Source organism: Gossypium arboreum, chromosome 10 (genome assembly GCF_025698485.1).
Source record: "Gossypium arboreum isolate Shixiya-1 chromosome 10, ASM2569848v2, whole genome shotgun sequence".
NCBI classification, from domain to species: Eukaryota; Viridiplantae; Streptophyta; class Magnoliopsida; order Malvales; family Malvaceae; genus Gossypium; species Gossypium arboreum.
The window spans coordinates 123809925-123835759 of NC_069079.1; the positions used below are offsets into that span (position 1 = coordinate 123809925).

At 36.2% G+C, this 25835-nt stretch overlaps 3 protein-coding genes and 1 non-coding gene across 4 annotated transcripts; 2 read left to right on the plus strand and 2 right to left on the minus strand.

The window, feature by feature from the left end:
- Window positions 1–7965: 7965 nt before the first annotated feature.
- On the minus strand, window positions 7966–8556 carry LOC108488010 (uncharacterized). Its single transcript, XM_017792330.1, has one exon. It carries the CDS (start codon window positions 8554–8556, stop codon window positions 7966–7968), a length of 591 nt encoding a protein of 196 aa, XP_017647819.1.
- An 8048-nt stretch (window positions 8557–16604) lies between these two features.
- Window positions 16605–16722, minus strand: LOC128283233 (U5 spliceosomal RNA). The gene has a single exon (XR_008273575.1). It is a non-coding gene; the product is annotated as a U5 spliceosomal RNA (small nuclear RNA).
- Window positions 16723–21465: 4743 nt separating this feature from the next.
- On the plus strand, window positions 21466–22531 carry LOC108488011 (uncharacterized mitochondrial protein AtMg00810-like). The gene is made up of 2 exons (XM_017792331.1): window positions 21466–22090; window positions 22203–22531. Exons 1-2 carry the CDS (start codon window positions 21466–21468, stop codon window positions 22529–22531), a joined length of 954 nt encoding a protein of 317 aa, XP_017647820.1.
- Window positions 22532–24865: 2334 nt separating this feature from the next.
- Window positions 24866–25792, plus strand: LOC108488012 (uncharacterized). The gene has a single exon (XM_017792332.1). The coding sequence runs from the start codon at window positions 24866–24868 to the stop codon at window positions 25790–25792; it is 927 nt and encodes a 308-aa protein (XP_017647821.1).
- The last annotated feature ends 43 nt before the right edge of the window (window positions 25793–25835 follow it).

The following is a 25835-nucleotide window of genomic DNA, read 5'->3' on the forward strand; positions in this document are numbered from 1 at the left end:
GGGCACTGTCTTAGATAGTAGTGACGCCTTCAGTAGTTCAACGCTCTTGCATAAAAAATCAAACAAAAAGTTATAAAGTGGTATAATTGGATTTAGTCTTTAGGCTCTTTATACTTGAAAGCAATCGAAGGAGTAAAGGACTGATGGGAATGGATAGTCAAAGCACATATAAACAAATGGAGCAGATGTGTACAAGGGATTCTTTCAACTACTTTCAAGGTTATATCTATAAACATACATAAGGTAGAAATTTTTTTATTTGGGTAAGGGTGATCTAAGCCTTGCTCAATCTAGGCATTATCTAGATCCCAAGATTAGAGCTATAAATAGTTTATAGTAATTGGACTGATATACTTGAAGTTTATTTACAAGAATAAAACAAGTTAAGAACATAACCCATCATTTATTTTTGTTGAAGAGCATAAACATCATTTCCAGCATAGAAACACAATTGCATGAACACCAAATCACTTAATTTGATACTTTAGTTACTTCCTTCCCAAGGAACACATCAGTAAGCACCCCTTGGATTACAATGATGCCCTCAACAATTTCATTTTGTATTTGCACAAAACAAAAGTTAATGGGGTGTTATTGTTTGCCACTGACTGCATGTAAGGTATCACCCGAATTTTCAATGCTGTCATGAAGGGTCCCAAGGCCATTCCAACAAAGGAATTTTTACTTGTTGAGTTTAAATCAGTATGCAAAGATCAAAAACACCAAAAATTTGTGTTTGAAAGATGAAAAACAGAAGCAAAAATGGATGTTGGATGAGAGAAAAGTATTGACTTATCTCATTACTTTTAATTAGCAATATAACATGTACATAAATAGTTCAAATACATTGGAAGAAAACAAATTTAACTTGCACTAGTATCCAAGCTGTAAAATCAACTTAATGATAACCTAAAAAGCTACTAAATCAGCTAAGTACTTGACTAATCCTTAGCTAAACAAAAGGTTACAATCAAACCAATAAAAGTCACATGTTACAAAAGTTTAACAACCAAAATACATAATGGATATTAGCTTGCTGCTGCATTCTTGTGGACATTTACTTGCCACTGCATTGTTGACAACTTTCAACATCACTGCTCGGCTCTGTGCTTTTTATCAGCCGATTTTTGCTTTAATTTATAATAGTTGGTTAAGTGCCTTGTTTCTTAGGGATAATATCAGATTCTGATCTTTTCTACAACTTTTTTTTTCTTCAATTTTTTCATGTTTTATTCTAATAACACTAGATATGCAGTAATAGTCTGTGAAACAAATGATTATTGGTTACAGGGTCGTTAACAATGTTGTACAACCAGGTGAATTGCCACAAGATCCTTTCGAAAGGCAGTTTACCTGCAAACAATAAAAAACTTACACTGAAACAATCTATAGATTCAAAATCAAAGGGAAAGATGTTAGGGTAAATTTGCTGAATTGAAAGGTAAGAGAGAAGCACCTGACTTCTTGGTTGGTCCATATATGTATCATATGTAATTTGGAATTGATTTATGATTCTTCTTTGTACATATTTAAACATTGGAATATTGCAGGCTAATCTGTTTTTTAAGACCAATCAATTGATTTGTAATCGCTTGAACCGACATCCTTTTTGTATGAAGTTCAATATACTTATACTAACAGAGGCCTTCTAAATATTTCTTTACTCAAAAGTATAGATAGGGCGATTGAACTGCAACACTAACCGTTAGTGTCCTTTTTTTGGTCTTTCTTTAACTAAAGATACATGTTCATAGCCATTTGTCACCTCAAACCAGCTCTTCCTATTAGGGAGATGAATTGAAAACATTTCTTAAAGGTGATTAAATGAACCAAGTAAACTCAGGTTCTCAAAAAAACATTTATTGTAAGGCTTGCTTGGATCCAAGGATAGGAATATAGAATAAGGGTTGAGCCTTTGAGGGTTTGAATCTTTATAGCAATTAAAATTCAAAAGGCTTCAAAGGTTATCTATCAGTACTTATTTGAGCTTTCATATTTTTGAATTAGACTTGATAAGTGCTACATGCATGCATACATACATATTTAAGTAAACAAGAAAACTACTTATATTTGAGATACAGGTTATCCAAACTCCTATAGGAAGCTAAAAGATTGTAGTACTTAAATAAGTTAAGACTCGTTAAAACCACACTATTATCAGAAAGGAGGCTCAAATGATTCTCATACAAAACTGCTAAAGTGAAAGATTTCAAGAGAGCTTTGAATAAAATTGTATTTCTCTTATTAACTAAAGAATTGAACTTAAATAGAGAAAAAAAAGTCCTAATCCTAATTGGAAAAATAGTTCCGTTATTCTAATAAACTACTAAAACATAAAAAGAAAATAGTTCCTTATTCTAGTAAACTACTAAAAGATAAAATAAAAATATTTCTAGAATATGAATAAAACTTATCTATCCAAATAAGATTTATCTACCTAATTAAATTTAAAATATATACATATTTCAACACCCTCCCTCAAGTTGGTGCATATATATCAATCATGCCCAACTTGCTTACAAGAAAATCAAAGCTTGTCTTAGAGAGTCCTTTGGTGAGTATGTCAACAATCTTGCTTTTGAAGGAACAAATGGCATGCACACTTGGCCTTCTTCAATCTTTTCCTTGATAAAGTGTTTATCAATCTCAACATGTTTAGTTCTCATGTTGGACTGGGTTGTGAGCAATGCTAATGGCGCTTTGCTATCACAAAGACAACTTCATTGGTGAAGTTATTGGTTTCCTCACTCTTCCATAATTCTTTTAACCAAACCATTTCACAAATTCCTTGAGCCATTGATCTAAACTCACTTCACTTTACTACTTGCTACAACAGTTTGTTTTTTGCTTCGCCAAGTCACAAGGTTTCCCAAACAAATGTACAGATCCTGATGTAGATCTTACATGCATTATTAAGCCCGCCCAATCTACATCTCAGATAAGCTTCAATTCCTCTTTGTTCGATTTCTTGAAGAATAAGCCCTTTCTTGAACTCTTCAAGTATCTTAGAATTCAAACACCGCTTCTTTATGTTCCTCTATTGGGAGTGCATAAATTGACTCACTAAGCTTCCTGCAAAAGCTATGTCTGGCCTTGTATGTGATAAGTAAATTAACTTACCAACTAATCTTTGGTACTGCCCTTTATCAACTAATTGACCTTCTTTAGTTTCAAATTTTACATTTGGATCAATTGGTGTGTCAGCTGGGCGGCAACCACTCATCCCAGCCTCTTTTAAAAGATCAATCACATTTTTTTTCTGAGAGATCACAAGACCCTTCTTTGATCGAGCAACTTCCATTCCAAGAAAGTATTTCAAAGGACCCAAGTCTTTGATCTCAAACTCCAATGCTAGATGCTCCTTGAAACGTCTTATTTCATCCACATCATCTCCTGTAAGAATGATATCATCGACATAAACTATAATAACAGCTATTCTACCTTTTTGTGAATGTCGATAGAACATTGTGTGATCAGCTTGCCCTTGTGAGTAACCTTGTTTTTTAACAACTTGAATGAATCGTTCAAACCAAGCTCGAGGAGACCGCTTGCATCAGTATAAAGATTTCTTGAGTTTACATACTCAATTCCAAATTTTTCTTCAAAACCTGGAGGAGGATCCATGTAAACTTCTTCTTCAAGTTTTCCATTTAGGAAAGCATTCTTCACATCTAGTTGCTGTAAAGACCAATCAAGATTAACATCAATTGATAAAAGAACTCTGACGGAATTTAATTTGGCCACTGGAGTAAATGTTTCAAGATAATCTATCCCGTATGTTTGAGTGTACCCTTTTGCTACCAACCGGGCTTTGTATCTATCTAAAGATCCATCTGGTTTGAATTTGGTTATGAACACCCATTTACAGCCCACTGTTTTTTTCCCTACAGGTAATTCCATTGTTTCCCATGTACCTGTTTTTTCAAGAGCACGCATCTCCTCTAAAATAGCCTCCTTCCACTCAGGAACCTGTAAAGCATCTTTCACATTTTTTGGTATTTGGACGAGATCGAGACACGAAACAAAGGTTGAGAATGTCGAAGATAAGGCTTTATAGGATACAAAGTTAGACATGGGATATTTGACAATATTTCTAACACCTTTTCTTTTGGCAATTAGAATATCTAAATCGAAAAATTCATTGGTGGATTATGAGCTTTACCGGCTTTTGACAGATCTTGCGGTCGAATTCTTGGTGATGAATCTGGTGGATTCCACTTTCTTGATTTCGATTTCTTCTTGAGTAAACAATTAACTCCTTTGTTTGTTCTTTATTTTCATGATCGACTCTACACCTTTATCCTCCTTTTCATTAACATTAACATCATTAATTTTTGTGTTAATTATAAATTCGCCTTCCCATTATTAGAATCCCTATGTTGTATATTCCTAGTCTCTTCTTGATCAATTATAGAATCTTTTTAGTATAATTCCTCCACGAAGATTAGAATGAAAATAAGATTTTGTTTCAACAAATGTGACATCTATGGTAACTATAATCTTCCTATCAATTGGATTATAACATTTGTAACCCTTTTTATTAGAAGCATAACCAACAAAGACACATTTTTTTGCTCTAGGATCTAGTTTATCTTGGTTGTGAAGATGAACAAAACACTACACCCCAAAACTCGGAGGATAAATCAGAATCAATTTAGAGTTAGGAAAGTTATCTTTAAAGAGACTAAAAGGAGTTCTATAATTTAGAATTTTATTGGGCATTCTATTAATAAGATATGTAGTCATTAACAAGGCTTCCCAAAGATAACGTGGTACTTGACTAGTGGACATCAAGGCTCTAGTTACTTCCAAAAGATGTCAGTTTTTTCTTTCTGCAATCCTATTTTGTTGTGGTGTATTTGTACAAGAACTTTGGTGGACTATTCCATGTTTGGTTAAGAAAATACCTAATTGGTCGCTAAAAAATTCCCCACCATTGTCAGTTCGAAATACTTCTATTTTCACACCAAATTGTGTTTTCACCATAACATAAAAAGACTGAAACACATTTTTAACTTTGAACTTATATTTTAATAAAAACACCCAACAAAGTCGAGTATGATTATCAATAAATGTGACAAACCAACGTTTTCCTGAAAAAGTCGAGACTCTTGAAGGTCCCCAAACATCACTATGAATTAACAAAAAAGGTTTGGAGGCTTTATATTTTTGAGGTGGAAAGAATGACCGATGATGTTTAGTCAATTCACAAAATTCACAATGATATGAAGAAGGACTTTTATTTTTAAATAGATTAGGTAACAAATATCTTAAATAATAAAAATTAGGATGTCCAAGCCTATAATGCCAAATCATAACCTTATCAAAATCAGAAAAAGAATTTAAACATAAAGTAGTTGTTGGTTGACTTAGATGGTCGTCTTCAAGAAAGTAAATTCCACCAAATTCTTTAGCATTGCCAATCATCCTCCCCGAGACCATGTCCTGAAACTTACACATAGAGGAGTCAAATATAACATGACAATTTAAGGATGGATAATTCTTCGACCGATATGAGATTACAAGCTAGATTTGGCACATGTAAAACATCATGTAAAACCAAGGAATATAAAATTTTAACAAGGCCTTTCCGCTATTCTTTGAAGGACCCATCTGCTACTTTGATCTTTTTGTTTCTGCGCAAGGTGTGTAAGTTGAAAAAGAAAATGACTGCTAGTCATGTGATCACTAGCTCCGAATCGACGATCCATGTGTTTGTTTTACAAGGCTTGACACTTGAAAAAAAGTAAAAATCGATTACTGATTGGGCAAAAGAGGAAGAAGGATTATTGGATGAGTTAGGAATAGAAGAATTCATCCAAATTGTGGTGATTGAAAAAACTTGTGTAGATGCTCTAATTGTTCCTTAATGAATGGAGACCCTTCCAGAGAACTTTGGCCCTCATAATTTCCATTAGTTGTTTGAAAAGCTCTGCTATCCCCTGATTGTGAACCATGACCATTGCCATTCTTTTTCCTTCCATTTGTCGGTTTCCCATGGAGCTTCCAACACGTTTCACGAGTGTGCCAATATTTTTTGCAAAGATCGCACCAAGGTTTTTCTTTTTTCACTATCATCATTATTTTTAATAGTTACAAGAGCGTAATTATCATCATTAGCTTCAAACCACGGCTTTAACATTACTTTTCTCCTTGTCTCTTCTCTTCTAACCTCAGAAAAAATCTCACGAAGTTTTGAAAGCGGTTTTTCCCTAGGATCCGAGATCTCACTTCATCAAATTCTTTATTTAAACCAAATGAAACAAATAAGCTCTTTCATTCTCTTCTTTTTCATAGCTTTTACACCATCTCCGGACACTCTCATTCATCATTATAACACTAATCCAGCTTCTTGCCAAAGAGACATCATCTCATTATAATAAAGAGTAACTTCTTTTCCTCTTGCCTAGCTTTCCACGCTTTTATTTTAACTCAAAAATCATGAAGCGTTTTCTAAATCTGAATAGGTGTCTTTCACACGTCCCAAACATCTTTAGCGCTTGGGAGAAAAAGAAAAGGTTTACCTATGGAAGATTCCATGGAATTAATAAGCCACGCAATTACCATAGAATTTTCGACCTCGACTTGCTCATCTTTGGATCACCCACTTGTGGTTGCTCAACTTCTCCATTTAAATGACCTAGCTTGCCGCCCATCAATTGCTAATTTTACTGATTGCGACCATTTCGAGATAATTCTTGCCATTCAACTTGTGAGATGTCGGTTGAAAAGAAAGGTGAGACGCCTCGTCCCTTGAGTCATTGTACTCTCGGTAGTTGTTTCAATCTGTAGAACTTTTTCCTCTGTTTGATTGTTGGACCTCTTATCTTCAAGAAAGGTTGTTTTAACCATGATGTTACTAGAGATTTTAACCTAGCTCAGATGCCATGAAAGATTTCAAGAGAGCTTTGAATAAAATTGTACTTCTCTTATTAACTAAAGAATTGAACTTAAATAGAGAAAAAAGTCCTAATCCTAATTGGAAAAATAGTTCCTTATTCTAATAAACTACTAAAACATAAAAAGAAAATAGTCCCTTATTCTAGTAAACTACTAAAAGATAAAATAAAAATATTTCTAGAATATGAATAAAACTTATCTATCCAAATAAGATTTATCTACCTAATTAAATTTAAAATATATACATATTTCAACATAAAGTTCAAAGAAAAACCAATGAGCATCTCTTCTTAGATTGAGAGACTCATAAAACAATCTTGCAAACTGAAAATCAACCAGCTTGTCCTATATCACGATTGAATTTACTCCAGAAGAGCTACCAGCATTGCTTTCGCCCATCTTCTTCTCGAGGAACACATCACTGAGCACAATCTTGGACTGAAATGAAGCCTTTAGCAACTTCACACACTATTTACAGAAAAGCAAGTTTAAAACCAGTGCTCGCATTCTTAAAATTTCTCACTTGTTACATAAAAAATTAAGGCAGCAAAAGAAATCAGATTATGTCTTACCTCATCCATTCCTATATCAATGGTTTTCTCTTAAAGAACCCCTGCATCCTTGATATTGAACTTGTTCAGTAAAGTGAAACAAGATATGGCTGACATAGGCCTCACAACAAGATCATCCATGATAATGTATATAACTGTTGGAACTAAGAAAACAAAATGTGAAACTTTGATAAAAACTTAAGCAATAAGCTTCAATTTCTTGCTGATCAAATAGAGAATCGGCTATAGTTTTGTGAACTTAAAAGTGCTTAAGTAAAACCAGAAAATAAAGAAGAATTTGAAAGATTTTCATTACATTGAATAAAGGCATAAAGCCATTACATATACGAAACATTTAGCTAGCCAAAATGATGAAAAATGCTACCTAAACATTTACCTAACTCCACTAAGTAGCATAGAAACTTGATAAACATAACTTGTACACTTGGTAAAGCTGATTTATCAATCTACCAGCACCTAATTACGTCAAACATGCTAACAACTTAGTTCATATCTAACTAAGTAACAAAACATCTGCATGATCTTCAGCAACAACTTGCATGGCTCGGGGCAGCTTGGTCTGCTTCATGGTTTGCATGTAAGCCAGCTTCAACAGTAACAACCCCTTCACATAACCTCCCTCATTAGTAGATGAATCCTTATTTTTTGGATTAACATTGGTTGCAGTTTGATTCATAACATTATTGCAGGAAGGACAAATAGATTTAGAATCATTGGAAACATAAAGATCACAGTTGCTACGAAGGTAATTACCACACCTATAAATTCCGATGGGTTTGGAAAATTCGAGTGTTGGCAACAAGTGAGGCACATTTGCAGCATTGTTGGGAACTATAGGCTTCAAAAGGGTGTCTTTGTTTTTTGGTGAGTGAATATAGGTATCGTTCATATTCTCAAGGCTGTCGTAAAGGTTTCCAAGGGAAACCACCATCTGTTCTTTGGTGAGAAGCTTTATGACACTGCCAATAGGTAATGACAAAATGTTGAACATAAAATCAACAAAATCTTTCCCAGATTCTGCAAATAAAACTCTTTGGCTAGTTGAGTCAACAAGAAGCTTCAAGCTAACAGTGTTGGCATCCATACCTTGGTTGAAACAGTGTCTAGGCTCTTTATAATGGTTAAAGGGAATGGATGGCCTAAGCAAATAAATGGCTACTTTTCTTCATTGGGTCTCAAAAAATTTGAGTTGAAGAGGGCAACAAGGGATTTTTTTCCACTATTTTCAAGTCTGATACTGTGTTTCTATTATAACATGCAAATGGTATTACCTTTAGATCATTTAGTTCTAAGTATAGGGCTTTGGTTTTCAATTTTAAGTAAGGAATAAAATATGTTTGACTTGGATAATTAACATAACCCGTCAATAAGGGATTTGAAGCTTTCAATTAGGGATTCAGAGATAGTTTAGGAGATTAGATTTCTTTATTTGTAAGGTTTTACTAAAAGGGTCCCTAGAATCAAGGATCTCTATCAATTAAAAGAATTGCAACGATGCCCTGGCAATTTTATTCCCTAGTTGCACAAAGTAGAGTTTAAGACATGGCAAATAGAGTTAGCAGTCATGGTAGCCATGCCTTGGTAGATTTTGCAGTGTGTAGGCTATTTAGTGAATTGGATAGCCTATTCAAACATACAACTACTTTTAAACAGAGTTGAAGTGAGTACTTAAAGGATTCTTTCCAATATTTTTATGTCCCATATTATATTTCAATTATTGCATATAAATAATATTCACTTTGAACTCTTTAAGTATAGGGAAACTTATATATAAAAGCTATTGAGGATTAGATAAAAGCATATAGCTTCAAGTTATAAAATTGAAGACATTCTTGAACATTGTTTCTAGATGAGACAATTGCAAGAACAAAAAGAACCACTTCTCAAAATGATACCTTAATTTATAGGTTTCAATTTCTAAAATGAAAGGTTTGAACATATTGATCATTAAATCCAAGACTTCAGTGCATAATAGGTTCATATTTCATAGAGGACTGTTTCTTCCCACCAAGGAAAACATCAGTAAGCATTGTCTTGGATTGCATCGATGCCCAAAGAAATTCAACCGCCTATTGCACCAATATAACAAATTTAAGCTAATGGTATTAAGAATGGAGTATCAAACAAGGCAAAAAAGAAAAAGGTAAAAAAAGCTTTTAAAGTTATATTAAGACAAAATATATTGTTTTACCTCATTAACTCCCACACCAATGGTTTTCTCTTCAAGATCGTTCACATCCTTGATGTTGAACTTGTGAAGCAAAGTGATAATAAAACTAGTGTACATAGGCCTCACCACCAGATTATTCATTACCATGAAAGTTGCTGCCCTCTTGATAAAACCTTCCTCACCCGAGTCTGGTATGCCCTTGTTTGTGGGATTCACAAAAACTACATCATTAGATTTCATAAAATAATGTCCGCAGGAAGGACATTTGTCTATTGGATGATTTGCAACATATGCGTTGCCACCATTGTAATTTTGATTGTTTTTTGTTGAAGTTAGTTCCCATGCAACACATGCAGTAACAAAGGTGGATATGTAGCTCATGCAGATAAGGAGTTGATTACAAAGCATAAGTTATCCGGTTAAAATATGAGTTAACCAGATGAAGAACCATGCTACTGTTTCAGTTTTCATGGTTTAGTTTGTTTAGTCCATATTTTGTGTTCTAGTTCATTTTGAACTTAGTTTAGTTTATGTTTGATATAATTTGATGGTGATAGAGTTGATCACCAGCTTTGTTTATGTTTGCAAGCAAAATCACCTAGTCCCTATGTAACTAGTGGAGTTAGGTAATGTTTAAGTGATGAATTTATTATTTTGACCAGCCAATGCCTGGTATATGTAATGGCTTTAAGCCTATGTTTCTTATGAATGAAATCATTAGATTTTACTTCCATATGCTCCATCTTTCTGCCTTCAAAATTTTGTTCTCTATTCATGGCAGTAACTCAAAGCTTGAATTCTAAGCATTTTTCCTTCATTCTTTATCCGGGTATAATACACTGCTGTTAAAGTTCAGATTGAAGTTCTTACTTCATCTGGTTAAAGTGTGCCAAATCCCCAACAGTTGGTATCATGAGCTCATTTCTTAGTGGACCTGTCATATTTCAACCTTCAAAACAATGGCTACATCAGGCTTCTCACTAGTTGCACCACCAGTCTTCAATGGAGAAGGCTATCACATATGGGTGGTTAAAATGAAGACCTACCTACAGGCATTCGACCTATGGGAGGTGGTCAACTCAGATGTTGAACCAGCAGAGCCAACCCAACAGTGGCTCAAATGAGGCAGCATGCTGATGAAAGGACCAAGAGGCACAAAGCCATGTCATGCATCCAAAACTCTATGTCAGATGTGATTTTCACAAGGATTATGGCTTGTGAGACACCAAAATAGGCCTAGGACAGATTGAAGGAGGAGTTCAAAGGTACTAAAAGAACAAGGCAACAACAGCTTCTAAACTTAAGAAGGGACTTTGAGAACTTGAAAATGAAGGAAGAAGAAACTGTCAAGCAGTATTCAGACAGAATAATGGCTGTGGTTAATAGCATAAGGCTCATTAGAGAGCAGTTCAATAAAGCAAGAATAATGGAGAAGGTGCTCTCTACCTTACCTGAAAGGTATGAGGCAAAAATATCCTCATTAGAGGACTCAAGAGACTTGACCAGCATCACTTTAACTGAGCTGATCAATGCTCTCTATGCACAAGAACAAAGAAGGGCCAGTAGACAGGAGGAGCACCAGGAGGGTGCCTTCCAAGCTAAAACAAATACTGGCTCAAGCACCACTGCCTATAAAAGAAAGAAGACTTGGAAGGATAAATCTAAGTCAGATACTTTAAGAAAATGGGAAAGACCTTGCAGGTATTGCAAGAGGCCTGGTTATCCAGAAGCCAAATGCTGGTTTAGGCACACTGTAAAAAGATTGGCCATGTTGAAAAAGTTTGCAAAGAGAAATGAAGACCAAGGTAGAGTCAACAGCAGCCAAAGACTGAAGCTCGAGTAGCTGAAGAAGGCAGTGACAATGAGGAGCAGGTCTTTGCAGTCTCCTGCTCATTTGCTCAGAAGAAAGTCTCAAATGGTTGGCTTCTCGATAGTGGCTGCACCAACCATATGTCACCAGATGCAGTTATTTTCAAGTCGTTAGACAGAAGCTATAAAAAAAAAGTTAAAGTTGGCAATGGCCACTTTATCAAGGCAGAAGGAAAGTGAGATGTGGTTATTTGCACTCCAACAGGTAACAAGATCATTTCAAATGTTTTGTTAGTTCCTGAAATTGACAGAAACTTGTTAAGTATAGCTCAGTTAGTTGAAAAAGGCTATACTGTGGTGTTCAAAGAAAATGAATGTCAGATCAATGATCTAAGTGGATCTATGCTCATGTCAGTAGCCATGACAGAAAAGAGCTTTGTTGTGGACTAGAATAAAGGCTTTGATAATGCCTATACTGTTTCTTCTGAAGACTCCAAGCTTTGGCACTAAAGGCTTGGGCATGCCAACTTCAGATCAATGACTCAGATGATCAGTGAAGACTTGGTTGAAAACTTCACCAACTCTGTTGAGGAAGAAGAGGTATGTGAGGTCTGTCAATTGGAAAAATAAGCAAGATTACCATTTTCTACCAATCAAGCATGTAGAGCCTCTGAGAAGCTGCAGCTTGTACACACAGATGTGTATGGCCCCATGAAGACTGAATCATTGAATGGAAGCAGATACTTCATTTTATTTATTGATGATTACTCCAGGTATTGTTGGGCATACTTTCACCGGAATAAGTGTGAAGTACTTTTAATATTCTAGAAATTTAAAGCTGTAGCAGAAACTGAAATAGGTTGTAAACTCAAGACCCTTAGGTCTGATAATGGAACAGAGTATACTTCATCCGGGTTTAATACCTTTTGTAATGAAGCAGGTATTAAACACCAGCTCACTAACACTTATACACCTCAACAAAATAGTGTAAATGAAAGGAAGAACATGAGCTTGATGGATATGGCCAGATGTTTACTGTTTGAGAAGAATTTGCCCAAGACCATGTGGGCTAAAGCAGTCAATACTGCTATCTACATTCAGAATAGGCTTCTAACCAAAGCACTTGCTCACAAGACACCTTTTGAGGCCTGGTTCAGGTTCAAGCCATCATTGGCTCATATGAAAGTTTTTGGTTGCCTATGTTACAGCTAAATACCAGCTGTAAAGAGGGATAAGTTGTCCAAAAGAGCTATTCCTGGTATTTTTGCTGGGTATAGTATGGTCAAGAAGGGCTACAGGATCTTGGACCCTTTAACAAACAAAATTCAAGTAAGTAGAGATGTGATCTTTGATGAAAAAGAATGCTGGAATTGGGAGAAGAATAAGCCAAAGGCTGTTTCTGAAGAGCTGATGGATGATCATGCTGAACCTAATCAAGTTAGTTCTGAAATGGACATTGATGATATGCCAGTCAGAGGCACTAGACCTTTGGCTGAAATTTATGAAAGAGCACAAGTTGCCACATTGGAGCCATACAGTTTTGAAGAAGCTGAAGCTGATGAAGGATGGAAACAGGCCATGGTTGAAGAAATCAAGATGATTCAAAAGAATCAAACATGAGAGCTAGTTGAAAGGCCTACGAACAGAAAGATCATTGGTGTTAAATAGGTCTATCGAGCCAAACAAAATGCTGATGGCAGTTTAAACAAGCTGAAAGGCAGACTTGTTGTCAAAGGCTTTAGTCAAAGATATGTCCTAGACTACTTGGAGACTTTTGCATCAGTAGCCAGACTTGACACCATCAGATTGCTAGTTGCTTTAGTAGCACAAAAGCAATGAGCCATTCATCAGTTAGATGTCAAGTCTGCATTCCTAAATGGCTTCCTTGAAGAAGAGATCTACATTGATCAGCCTGAAGGCTTCGTTGTGTCTGGCAAAGAATAAATGGTGTACAGGCTTAAGAAGGCATTGTATGGCCTGAAACAGGCTCCTAGAGTCTGGTATGCTAGAATTGACAGTTACTTGGTCAGTTTGGGATTTAACAGAAGTGTTAGTGAGCCAACACTATATGTCAAGAAAAATGAAGCTGAAATACAGCTTATTGTATCCCTCTATGTCGATGTCCTTTTGGTAACTAGAGGAGATCAACACATGTTGGCTGAATTCAAAGCTAAAATGAAGGACATGTTTGAAATGTCTGACTTGGGGCTAATGACATATTTTTTGGGAATGGAGGTGCGCCAAGCAGAAGGAAAAATATTCTTGGGACAGAGAACATTTGTCTTGAAGGTTTTGTCTAAGTTTTCAATGGAGAATTGTAAGCCAACAAGCACTCCTATTGCTGTTGGAATGAAGCTCTCAAACCAAGGAGATCATGAACCAGTCAATGATCTACTTACAGGAGCCTAGTTGGTTGTTTGCTATATTTAACTGCTACTATGCCAGATATTATGTTTGCTGTCAGTTTGCTCTCAAGATTCATGCATTGTTACAATGAGAAACACTTTCAAGCAGCAAAGAGAGTGCTAAGGTACATCAAAGGCACTCTTGACTATGGTGTGTTATTCAACAAAGCTGAAAGTTTGAAGAAAGGCTATACTGATAGTGACTGGGCTGGTTTAAATGATGATATGAAAAGCACTTTTGGATATGCTTTTACCCTTGGCTCAACCATGTTTTGTTGGAGCTCAAGAAAACAACCGATGGTAGCCCAATCAACAGCAGAAGCTGAATATGTTGCAGCTGCCAATGCTGTAAATCAAGCCATTTGGCTGAGAAAAATTCTAACTAATCTTAACCTACATCAAAGGGAGGCAACAGAGATCTTTTGTGATAACAAGTCTGCTGTTGCAATTGCAAAGAATCTTGTCTTCCATGGTAGAATGAAGTACTTCAGCATCAAGTTACATGTGATAAGGGAGATGGAACAAGATCGAGAGGTGAAGCTGATTTATTGCAATTCAGAGGAATAGGTTGCTGATATCTTCACAAAGGCCCTTAGTGTGTTAAGATTTATAAAACCGAGAAAGCAGCTAGGTGTGTTGAAGTTAGTTCCCATGCAACATATGCAACAACAAAGGTGGATATGCAGCTCATGCAGATAAGGAGTTGATCACAAAGCATAAGTTATCCGGTAAAAATATGAGTTAACCAGATGAAGAACCATGCTACTGTTTCAATTTTCATGGTTTAGTTTGTTTAGTCCATATTTTGTGTTCTAGTTCATTTTGAACTTAGTTTAGTTTATGTTTGATGTAATTTAATGGTGATAGAGCTGATCACCAGCTTTGTTTATATTTGCAAGCAAAATCACCTAGTCCCTATGTAACTAGTGGAGTTAGGTAATGTTTAGGTGATGAATTTATTGTTTTGACCAGCTAATATCTGGTATATGTAATGGCTTTAAGCCTATGTTTCTTATGAATGAAATCATTAGATTTTACTTCCATATGTTCCATCTTTCTTTGCCTTCAAAATTCCGTTCTCTATTCATAGCAGTAACTCAAAGCTTGAATTTCAAGCATTTTTCCTTCATTCTTTATCCGGGTATAATACACTGCTGTTAAAGTTCAGATTGAAGTTCTTACTTCATCCGGTTAAAGTATGCCAAATCCCCAACATTTTTACACCAGTAAAGGTTGGTGTATTTTGAGGATTGCATGCTTGGCAATAAGAGAGCTATATTAGAAGTATAGGTCGTAACCATTGGCTTCAAAAGTATTTCTTTTGTAACTGCTGATTTCATGTAGTAATAATCGTCCAAATTTTCAATGCTTTTATAAATGATCCCAAAGCACCCATTGTTCTTTGTTTATCAAGGAGCCTTACCACAGTTCCAACAGGTAATGACATGATATAGAAAAGAAAATCAACAAAATCTTTACCAGCTTCTGCAAACAGAATTTTGTAGGATTTTGGGTCTATCAGAAGCTTCTAGCTGACTGTGGTTGGTTTGGTGGCAGCCATGGAAAAAATATTATTGTTAGAATGTGAATCACAGTACTTTTGTAATACTGTTACTGGCTTTATAATTTTGGCAGGGTTCATGTTTTATATAGAGCTTAATTTGCAGTAACCAATGCCCATAGAGAAGTGGAATTGCCATTGCGAATAACACAAGTTTTGTTGAATTCCAAGGGACAGTAAAAACCTTCACAGTAATTATTGATCTTATCCATATTTCCTTTTACCAACTCCATTCTTCAAATTACCACCAGGTCCGATAATCAGATTAATTCCAATTGATCCAATATTGTATACTAATCGACAAACAGATGTAACTATATATATTAAACAATTTCTCACAATATTATAATGTTCCATTTTTCAGGGTTGGAGGGGGGTTCAAGCTTCAAATTTAGCATCACAAGTTTTTTACATGTAAAAAATGCCACCAAAAGCTTCAAGCTAACAGTATCGGCGGCCATTATAGGAATACTGTCACAAATAGAAGTTTCAGGGCTCATACATAAAAGCTTTGAGGATTAGATATAGCCTAACATCATTTCCATCCTAGAGACACAATTGCAAGAACACCACATCACTTTTGATCTTATTTCCCAGCGAACACAGTAGTAAGCACCGTCTTGGATACCAACAATGCCCTCTGCAATTTCATTCCCTATTTGCACAAAGCAAAGTAAAAGTGTAAAAACTACATTCCTTTACAAAATTGCATCAAAACTTAAAAGGGATCATTTACCTCATCCACTCTCATATCAATGACTCTCTTCAAGAACCCCAACATCCTGAACTTTGAACTTGTTAAGCTAAGTGATAGTAACAACTCCCTTGACATAATCTCCCTCACCTGAGGATTAACCCTTGATCACAAGAGACAAATTTTGGTTCAAAAACTGGCTGCAGGCAGGACAAAAGTATTTTGGATCATTTGCCACATACATGCGACCCATGCCATTTTTATGGTGGCTACACCTATAAAGATTAATTGCAAATGCTGAGGATTAGAAACAAGAGTGGTACATTATTAGCAGCAAGATAGAATTTAAAAGGTTGTCTTTGATTGCTGCTGACTACATGTAGTTATATTATTCGACAGTTACAGATTTTAAGTATAGGGGTGTTAGTTTGCAGTAACAGACAACATAGAAGTATAACGACAAAGAAATATTTTGAACTACAATTTGATGGACCATTCCTATAAAGGAATTTGGCCTCCAAAAATAGGCATAGATTGCCATAAGCGACGAGCACACGGTATTCTTTAGTAAAAGGAGAAAGAATAGTTTGCTCTATGCTCACTGCACAGCCCCTTGATTTAACAAGTTTACTTGCGCTTTCATTTATTTAAAATGGTAGAGTGCCCTTGTTTGTTTATAAGGAATGTGGGATCCCGCTCCTTTCTGAAGCTATTAAACCTTGGCAACTTCTTTCTAGCTCTACTCTTCTGCCAAGATACACATACTTCTATCACATTTCCTCTTATTTTTCACCCTTTAAACTCTACTCAACGAAATTATCCCTAAGTATTTCTTCTGAAAATTATCATTTTCGTGATGATAATTTACATTATAAAATTGCTTTTGACTGTTACATTTATAATGGTTCATCATTCCAATTGGTAAAACATATGCTTTGTCCAAGCTAACAATTATTTTGAAACAGTAGTCTGAAATATCAACAAAATCTTGAAAGATCACCGTATATAGATATTCAATAAAAAAAAGAAAAAGAGCAACAATGTTCTTTGGATCAGCACCAGAAAGGACTTTAAAATGTGTAAACAAACCAGTAATGCATCACCAGCAGAAGAAGCATTTCTCATTTTGATAACCTAGAACGCTTCTTCCTGGCCTTTTGGGTAAAGAATACATCAGTAAGTAGAGTCTCAGACCGTAGTGATGCCTTCAATATCTCCACACCCTAAAACCAAAACCATACCAAAGCCATAAGACATTTGTTTCTTACAACAACTTATAAACGAAACAAGATAAAACGAAGCTCACTTCAGTAGTTCCTACATTAACCACTTTTTCTTCCAATTAATGTTGAACTTACAGAGCATAGTTATGCTCAAAATAGTTGATATAGGGGTAACTGTTAGATCATCCATGACCGTGTTTGTAACAATCCCTTTCATGCAACCAACCTCATTTGCAGCAAATGATGAACTTGAAACCATATTGGGGGGGTTTACAAATGTTTTAGGGTCGTCCATCTCATCATCCGCTATTAGGGCATGTAGGTTTTTGAACATTTACATGATACAAATGACGCCGGTATAATCTGTGGTTTTGATGACTGAATGTTTGGCGACAAGATAGGAACATTGATTGCTAAGCTTAAAGATTTTGGGTTCAACAAGGTATCCTTGTTTGTTGTCGGCTGAATGTATGCATTACCCAAATTTTCAACGCTCTCGTAAAGGTTTGCAAGGCATCCAACCATGCCTTCTTTCCTAAGCAACTTGTTGAAAGTTGGCAACATATCAGTAGCATGCAAGTGTCCAAGAAGAAATGAAGCAGCATGCATGTAGCATGCAAATGTCCATGGTGTATTTCAGTCTTTGAACTTTGTAACATGTGACTTGTATTTGATTTGATAGCAACCTTTTGATTAGCTAAGGTTAGCCAAGTATTTAGCAGTTTTTAATAGGTTTTAGGTTATCATTAGGCTGATTTTACAGCTTAGTTACTTGCACAAGCAAGTTTTGTCTTTTACCAATGTAATTTGAACTACTTATGTATATGGCATATTGCTTATTCAAGTAATGAAGTTAATCTTTTCTTCATCTGATTTTTGCTTCTGTTTTTCATCTTTCAACACAAATTTTAGTTCTTTTGATCTTGTTTGTGATTCAAAACTCAACAACTAGTATCAAGAGCATGTCATCTTTGAAGGCCTTTATTGTGTGTTAATTGTTTGTGTTGATTTTTTGAGTAACTTGTGCTTGAAAAAAAAAGAAACATAAGCTATCTTTGTTGGGTTGTTCAGTTGCTGCAAAAGGATGAGCTTTTCACCACTACCACCACGTGTCTTTGTTAGTGAAAACTACAATATTTGGGCTGTGAAAATAAAGACATATCTGCAGGCTCATGGTCTGTGGAGTGTTGTTCTTGCTGACACAGAACCACCATCTTTGAAAGTTAATTTGACCATAGCTTAAATTAGGTAACATAATGATGACACTGCTAAAAAGTATAAGATTATGTCATGCCTTAAAAATGGAGTTTCAGATGTTATTTTCACAAGGATAATAGCTTGTGACTCTCCAAAGCAGGCCTGGGACAGACTTAAGGAAGAGTTTCAAGGGTCAGACAAGACCAGGCAGTAGTAGTTGATAAATTTGAGAAGGAACTTTGAAAATCTGAGGATGAAGGAGTTTGAAACCATCAAGCAGTATGCTAACAGGATTATGGCCACAGTAAACAACATAAGACTGCTTGGAGATGAGTTTAGCGACAAGAAGATAGTTGAAAAATTCATTACTACTCTACTAGAGAAGTATAAGTAAAAAATTTCTTCTTTGAAGACTCGAGGGACTTATCAGCTATACCCTTAACAGAGTTGATAAATGCTCTCTATGCATAAGAGGAAATAAGAGCAAACAAAATGGAAGAGCATTCTGAGGGAGCCTTTCAGGCCAAGAGCAGAGAGAGCTCAAGTTCAAGCTCAGGTTACAAGGGCAAGAAGCCTTGGCTAGAAAAGAAAGAGAAATGGAAGAAGAATGTTATCAAAAAGAAGTTTCCACCATGCATTCATTGTAAGAAGTCCACTCATTTGGAAAAATATTACTGGTATAGGCCTGACATTCAATGTAGAAGTTGCAAACAACTTGGCCACATTGAGAAAGTTTGTAAGAGCAAGGCAAAAACACAACCACAGCAGCAGAATCAAGCTTAGGCTACTGAGGATGTCCAAACTCAAGAGGAGCAAGTCTTTACTACCTCCTGCTTTGCAAGTTCAAGCAAAATCAGTAAGAATTGGCTGATAGACAGTGGCTGCACTCATCATATGGCTTCAGATAAAGGCATGTTCAGGGAGCTAGACACCAGCTTTGTGTCCAAAGTCAGAATATGAAATAGTGAGTTCATCGAGGCCAAAGGCAAGGGAAAGGCTGTGATTTGCACTCAGTCAGGTAACAAAACTATCTCAGAAGTTCTCTTTGTACCTGATATTGACCAGGATCTACTTAGTGTTGGTCAGTTGTTGGAGAAGGGTTACTCTATTATTTTTGAAGGAAAGACTTGTGTAATCAAAGATCCTTTTGATCAAGTGTTGGTGACAGTAGCCATGCATGATAAATCCTTTATTTTGGATATGAATCAGTTAGAAGCAAAGGCACATACAACTCTGATTGATGAATCATGTTTGTGGCATAAAAGGTTAGGGCATTTAACTATAAGTCACTTGGTTTGCTGTACAAGATGAATTTAGTTGAAGACATGTCCAAGATAGAGCCTAAGAATAATGTGTGTGAGGTTTGTCAGTTTTTCAAGCAGACCAGACTACATTTTCCTGTCAACAAGGCTTTGAGAGCTCAAGAGAGGCTTCAATTGGTCTATACAAACATTTGTGGACCTATAAAGACCTCCTCCTTAAATGACAGTAGGTACTTTACTTTATTTATAGATGATTGCACCAAATTCTATTGGGTAAGCTTTCTGAAACAAAATTCAGATGTGGCTGACTTCTTTTGCAAGTTCAAGGCATTAGCTGAGAATCAAGCCAATTGTAAATTGAAGACTTTAAGGTTAGACAATAGGGCTGAGTATGTATCTCAAAGGTTCCAAAGATTTATGATGAAGCTGGAATTCAGCATCAATTGACCATCATCTACACACCACAACAGAATGGTGTTTGTGAGAGGAAGAACATGATTGTTCTTGATATGGCTAGGTGTCTTTTGTTTGAAGGTAAAATGCCTAACAATTTTTGGGCTGAGGCAGTAAATACCTCTGTGTATTTGCTAAATAGGCTACCAACTAATGCAGTCAAAGGTAAAACACCTTTTGAAGCCTGGTTTAGTCAAAAACCAAATGTCTCACACTTGAAAGTGTTTGGTTGTTTATACTATACACTGGTGCCAGCTAAAAATAGGACCAAGCTAGAAAAAAGGTTCATACTTAGAGTCTTTGTTGGCTATAGCAATGTAAAAAAAGGGTATAGGGTCTTTGATCCATTTACTAAGAAGATTGTTGTGAGCAGATATGTGAAGTTCAATAAAGAAAGCTATTGAAAATGGGATGGAACAAATGCAAGCTTGTATGAGCAAGACCAGCATGATCTCGATCTGCAGTATGTTGAGATTGAAGCTGAAATAGAAGATGATTATGATGATGCAGACATCTATGAGAGATGTGATATGACCATTGTTGAGCCTTTCTACTTTGATGATGTTGCAAGGAGGGTTGTTGGAAAGAATCAATGGAGGCTGAATTGAGGATGATCTACAAGAATGACACATGAGTGCTTGTTGATAGACCAGTAAACAGAAAGATCATTGGTGTGAAATGGGTGTTGAGGACCAAACACAATGCTGATGGATCATTGAATAAGCACAAGGTTAGGATGGTTGTGAAAGGGTACAATCAACAGCATGGCATCGATTTCTTTGAAACCTTTGCACCGGTTACAAGGTTGGACACCATAAGGCTGTTGTTTGCCTTGGCTGCTCAAAAGCAGTAGAAAGTGCACCAGTTGGTGTTAAATCAGCTTTTCTGAATAGATTTATCAAGGAAGAGATCTTTGTTAAACACTGATGGTTTCAAGGTCCTTGGTGAAGAGCACAAGGTCTACAAGCTCAATAAGGTATTGTATGGCCTAAAACAAGCTCCAAGGTCCTTGACTGGAAAGTGCACCAGCTGGATGTTAAATCAGCTTTTCTGAATGGATTTATCAAGAAAGAGATCTTTGTTAAACACTAATGGTTTCAAGGTCCTTGGTGAAGAGCACAAGGTCTACAAGCTCAAGAAGGCATTGTATGGCCTAAAACAAGCTCCAAGGGCCTGATATGACAGGATTGATGCATACTTGTCAAGGTTGGAGTTTGAGATGAGTATTAGTGAACCTACACTCTATGTGAAGAAGGCTGAGAAAGAAACCTTACTAATTGTGTCTCTGTATATAGATGACTTATTGGTTACTGGTTACAGGAGTGATCTGATTGAAGAATTCAAGAAACAGATGCAAGATGTTTTCAAGACGATTGATTTAGGCTTGATGACCTACTTCCTTGGTATGGAAGTGAATCAGAATGAGCATGATATTTTTATAAGCCAGCAAGATTTTGCATTGAAGGTTCTAAGCAAATTTTGCATGGCAAACAGCAAGCTTGCTAGCACTCCTGTGGCACTAGGAGAAAAACTCTCAAACAATAGTGAACATGATCGTGTGGATGAAAATAGCTACAGAAGCATGATTGGTTGCCAACTCTACTTGACAGCAACAAGGTCAGACATCATGTATGCTGTTAGCCTTCTATTGAGGTTTATACATTCCTACAATGTAGCTCATTTCAAGATTGCTAAAAAAGTCTTAAGATATGTCAAAGGGACTTTAGGCTATGGTGTGAAGTTTGAGAGAGCTGAAGAACTGAAGCTGATTGGCTATTCAGGCAGTGATTGGGCTGGTTCAATTGATGATATGAAGAGCACATCGAGTTACTTCTTCACTCTAGGTTCATGAGTTTTTAGTTAGAGTTCTAAAAAGCAACAAACAGTGGCTAAATCCACTGTAGAGGCAGAGTATATTGCAGCTGCTATTGCTGTTAATTAGGCCATTTGGCTTAGGAATGCTGATCAAATGGAAGCAAACAGAGATCAAAGTTGACAATCAGTCAGCTGTTGCAATTGCCAAAAATCCTATGTTTCATAGCAAGACTAAGCATTTCAAGATCAAGTATTATTTTGTGAGGGAGGCAGAGTTGTTAAAGGAAATCAACTTGGTCAATTGCTGCTCGGAGGTTCAATTTGTAGACATTTTGACTAAGCCATTAGCTGCCACAAGGTTCGAGTATTTGAAGAAAGAAATTGGAGTCTACTGCTTTGTAGTCAAGGAGGAGTGCTGGAAGTTAGTAACATATCAGCAGCATGCAAGTGTCCAAGTAGAAATGAAGTAGCATGCATGCAGCATGCAAATGTTCATGGAGTATTTCAGTATTTGAACTTTTGTAACATGTGACTTGTATTTGATTTGATAGCAACCTTTTGATTAGCTAAGGTTAGCCAAGTACTTAGCAGTTTTTAGTAGGTTTTAGGTTATCATTAAGATGATTTTACAGCTTAGTTACTTGCACAGCAAGTTTTGTTTTTTACCAATGTAATTTGAACTACTTATGTATATGGCATATTGCTTATTCAAGTAATAAAGTTAATCTTTTCTTCATCTGATTTTTGCTTCTGTTTTTTATCTTTCAACACAATTTTTAGTTCTTTTGATCTTGTTTGTAATTCAAAGCTCAACACAACTTTATAACAGTACCAACAGGCAATAACTATATGTTGAAGAGAAAATCAACAAAATCTTTTCCAGCTTCGGCTATAGAACCCTTTGCCCTTTTGTATCTATCAAAAGCTTCAAGCTCATGGTGGTTGCATTGTCTAAGCCCTATACTTGGAAAGCAATGAAAGGACTGACGGGAATGGATAGCCAAAGCAAATATAAACAAATGGAGCAGAGGTGATTACAAGAGAATCTTTCAACTACTTTCAAGGTTATATCTATTATAATATACATATGGTAGAAAATTTTTTATTTGGGTAAGGGTGATCCAAGCCTTGATCAATTTAGGCATTGTTTAGATCCCAAGATTGTAGCTATAAATAGAACATTTTGGGAAAGAATTCAGTGAATAGTTGATGGTAATTGGACTGACATACTTGAAGTTCAATTTACAAGAATAAAACAAGTTAAGAACATAATCCATCATTTATTTATATTGAAGAGCATAAACATCATTTCCAGTATAGAAACACAATTGCATGAACACTAAACCACTTAATTTGATACTTTAGTTTCTTCTTTCCCAAGAAATAAAACTGTAAGCACCTCTTGGATTGCAATGTTACTAAAAAGTTTAAGCCAATGTTTATTAAAAAGGTAAAAGCACCATGGAAGCCCTTGTACTAGGAGTCAGACTGCATTTCGCCCCCTCAACTCAAAAAATGGGTAAATTAGTCCGTGTACATTAGATCAAAGAGCAAAACAGTTATTCTATTACAAATTTCGTCCATTTTTCGGTTAAAAATCGATCCTTATATGTTAGCATGAGATACACGTAGTACGCTGTATGTAACTGTCTGCGTCAGCCACACCAACTTTTAATAATAGAAATGGATGAAATTTTTAACAGAAAGGACTAATTTGCTACTTGATTTAACGTACAAAAATTAATTTGTCCATTTTATGAGTAGAGAAGACAAAATACAATTTGACCCCTAGTATAGGGGCTTCCATTATACTTTTACCTATTAAAAGCGGACAAGTGTCGAACAGAATATACATATACATGCGGCAGCTGCCACTTTGATGGTACCTACTCCTATGAAGATTGGTGGTGGATGCGGAGAATTGTATGTTTGGAAACAAGAGTGGTACACTATTAGCACCATAGTTACAAAATCATAGGCTTTAAAAGGGTGCCTTTGTTTGCTACTGATTCCATGTAGCTATCACCCAAAATTTTCAATGCTGTCATAAAGGGTTCCAAGGCCATCCCACCATACCTTTTTGTTGGAAACTGGCCTGCATGCAGCATGTGAATTTCCAACATGTCAAGAAGTAGCCTGAGCCATGCAACACATGCAGCAACAAAGGTGGATATGTAGCCCATGCAGATTCAAGCACGCAAGAACAAATACACATAAGTTACCCAGGTAAAGTATGTGTAAGGATTCATACACATAAGTTACCCGGGTAAAGTACGTGTAACTGAATTGTTTATTTTATTTCTTTTGTAATCAAGTCTATGAAATGTGTTCTAGTTCGTTTTGAACTTAGTTTAAGCCTACATTTGATGTAGTTTGATGATGTAGGAGCTGATGACCAACTTTACTTAAGTGTACAAGTTTAGTTTTGTAAGTTTCAATGTAATAAGTGGAGTTAGGTAGTGTTTAGGTGATGAATTTGTTGATCTTTTGACCAGCCAATGACTGGTATATGTAATGGCTTTAAGCCAATATTTCAAATGAATGAAATCATCAGATTTTCTTCCATATGTTCCATTCTTCCTTTGCCTTCTAAAAATTCTAAGTTCAGTTATCCATTCTTGACAGTAGCTAAAAGCTTGAACTTCAAGAATTTTTCCTTCATATTTTACCCGGGTATAATAAGTTGCTGCTGGTGCTCTGTTTAAAATTCTTACTTTACCCGGTTAAAGTGTGTCAAAAACCCAACAATTGGTATCTAAAGCTGCATTCTTAAGGGACCTGTTCTAGCAAACTTTAAAAAAACGATGGCTTCATCAAGCTTCTCACCAGCTACACCTCCAGTTTTCAATAGAGAAGGATATCACATTTGGGTAGTCAAGATGAGAACCTACCTCCAGGCATTTGATCTATGGGAGGTGGTTAACTCAGATGTTGAACCAGAACCATTGAGAGTAAATCCAACAGTGGCTCAAATGAAGCAGTACTCTGAAGAAAAAAGTAAAAAGCACAAGGCTATGTCATGCATTCAGAACTGTGTTTCTGATGTTATCTTCACCAGGATCATGGCTTGTGAGACTCCAAAGCAGGCCTGGGACAAACTCAAAGAGGAGTTCCGAGGTACAGAGAGGACAAGGCAACAACAGTTGTTGAATCTGAGAAGGGAGTTCGAGAACTTGAAGATGAAGGAAGAAGAAACTGTCAAGAAGTATTTTGACAGAATCATGGCTGTAGTTAACAGTATAAGGCTCCTTGGTGAGCAATTTAATGAGGCAAGGATTGTGGAGAAAGTGCTCTCTACCTTACCAGAAAGGTATGAAGCAAAAATATCCTCCTTAGAGGATTCAAGGGACCTAACCAGCATCTCTTTAACAGAGCTGATCAATGCTCTGTATGCACAAGAGCAAAGGAGGGCCAGCAGATCGGAGGAGCACCAAGAAGGTGCCTTTCAAGTCGAAGCCAAATCTGCCTCGAGCACCTCTGCCTACGAAGGCAAGAATACCTGGTCAAACGAGCTTAAAGCAGATGGTGCAGGAAGATATCCACCCTGTCCACACTGCAGAAGGGCAAGTCACCTGGGTAAAGTATGTTGGTTCAGGCCTGATGTGCAGTGTAGATTTTGCAAGAAGATGGGTCATGTAGAAAGGGTTTGCAAAAATAAGGGCAGACCAAGATACAACCAACCCCAGCAGCCAAGAGCTGAAGCTCAAGTAGTAGAAGAAGACAATGATTAAGAAGAACAAGTTTTTGCAGTTTCTTGTTCAGCTGTTAAAGGAA

Coding starts and splice junctions, on each gene's coding strand:
- LOC108488012 (XM_017792332.1), top strand. CDS start 24,866: ATGGCTTCATCAAGCTTCTCACCAGCTACACCTCCAGTTTTCAATAGA.
- LOC108488011 (XM_017792331.1), top strand. CDS start 21,466: ATGAGTATTAGTGAACCTACACTCTATGTGAAGAAGGCTGAGAAAGAA. Junction 22,091..22,202: donor GAGTTACTTCTTCACTCTAG/GTTCATGAGTTT, acceptor CATTTGGCTTAG/GAATGCTGATCAAATGGAAG.
- LOC108488010 (XM_017792330.1), bottom strand. CDS start 8,556: ATGGATGCCAACACTGTTAGCTTGAAGCTTCTTGTTGACTCAACTAGC.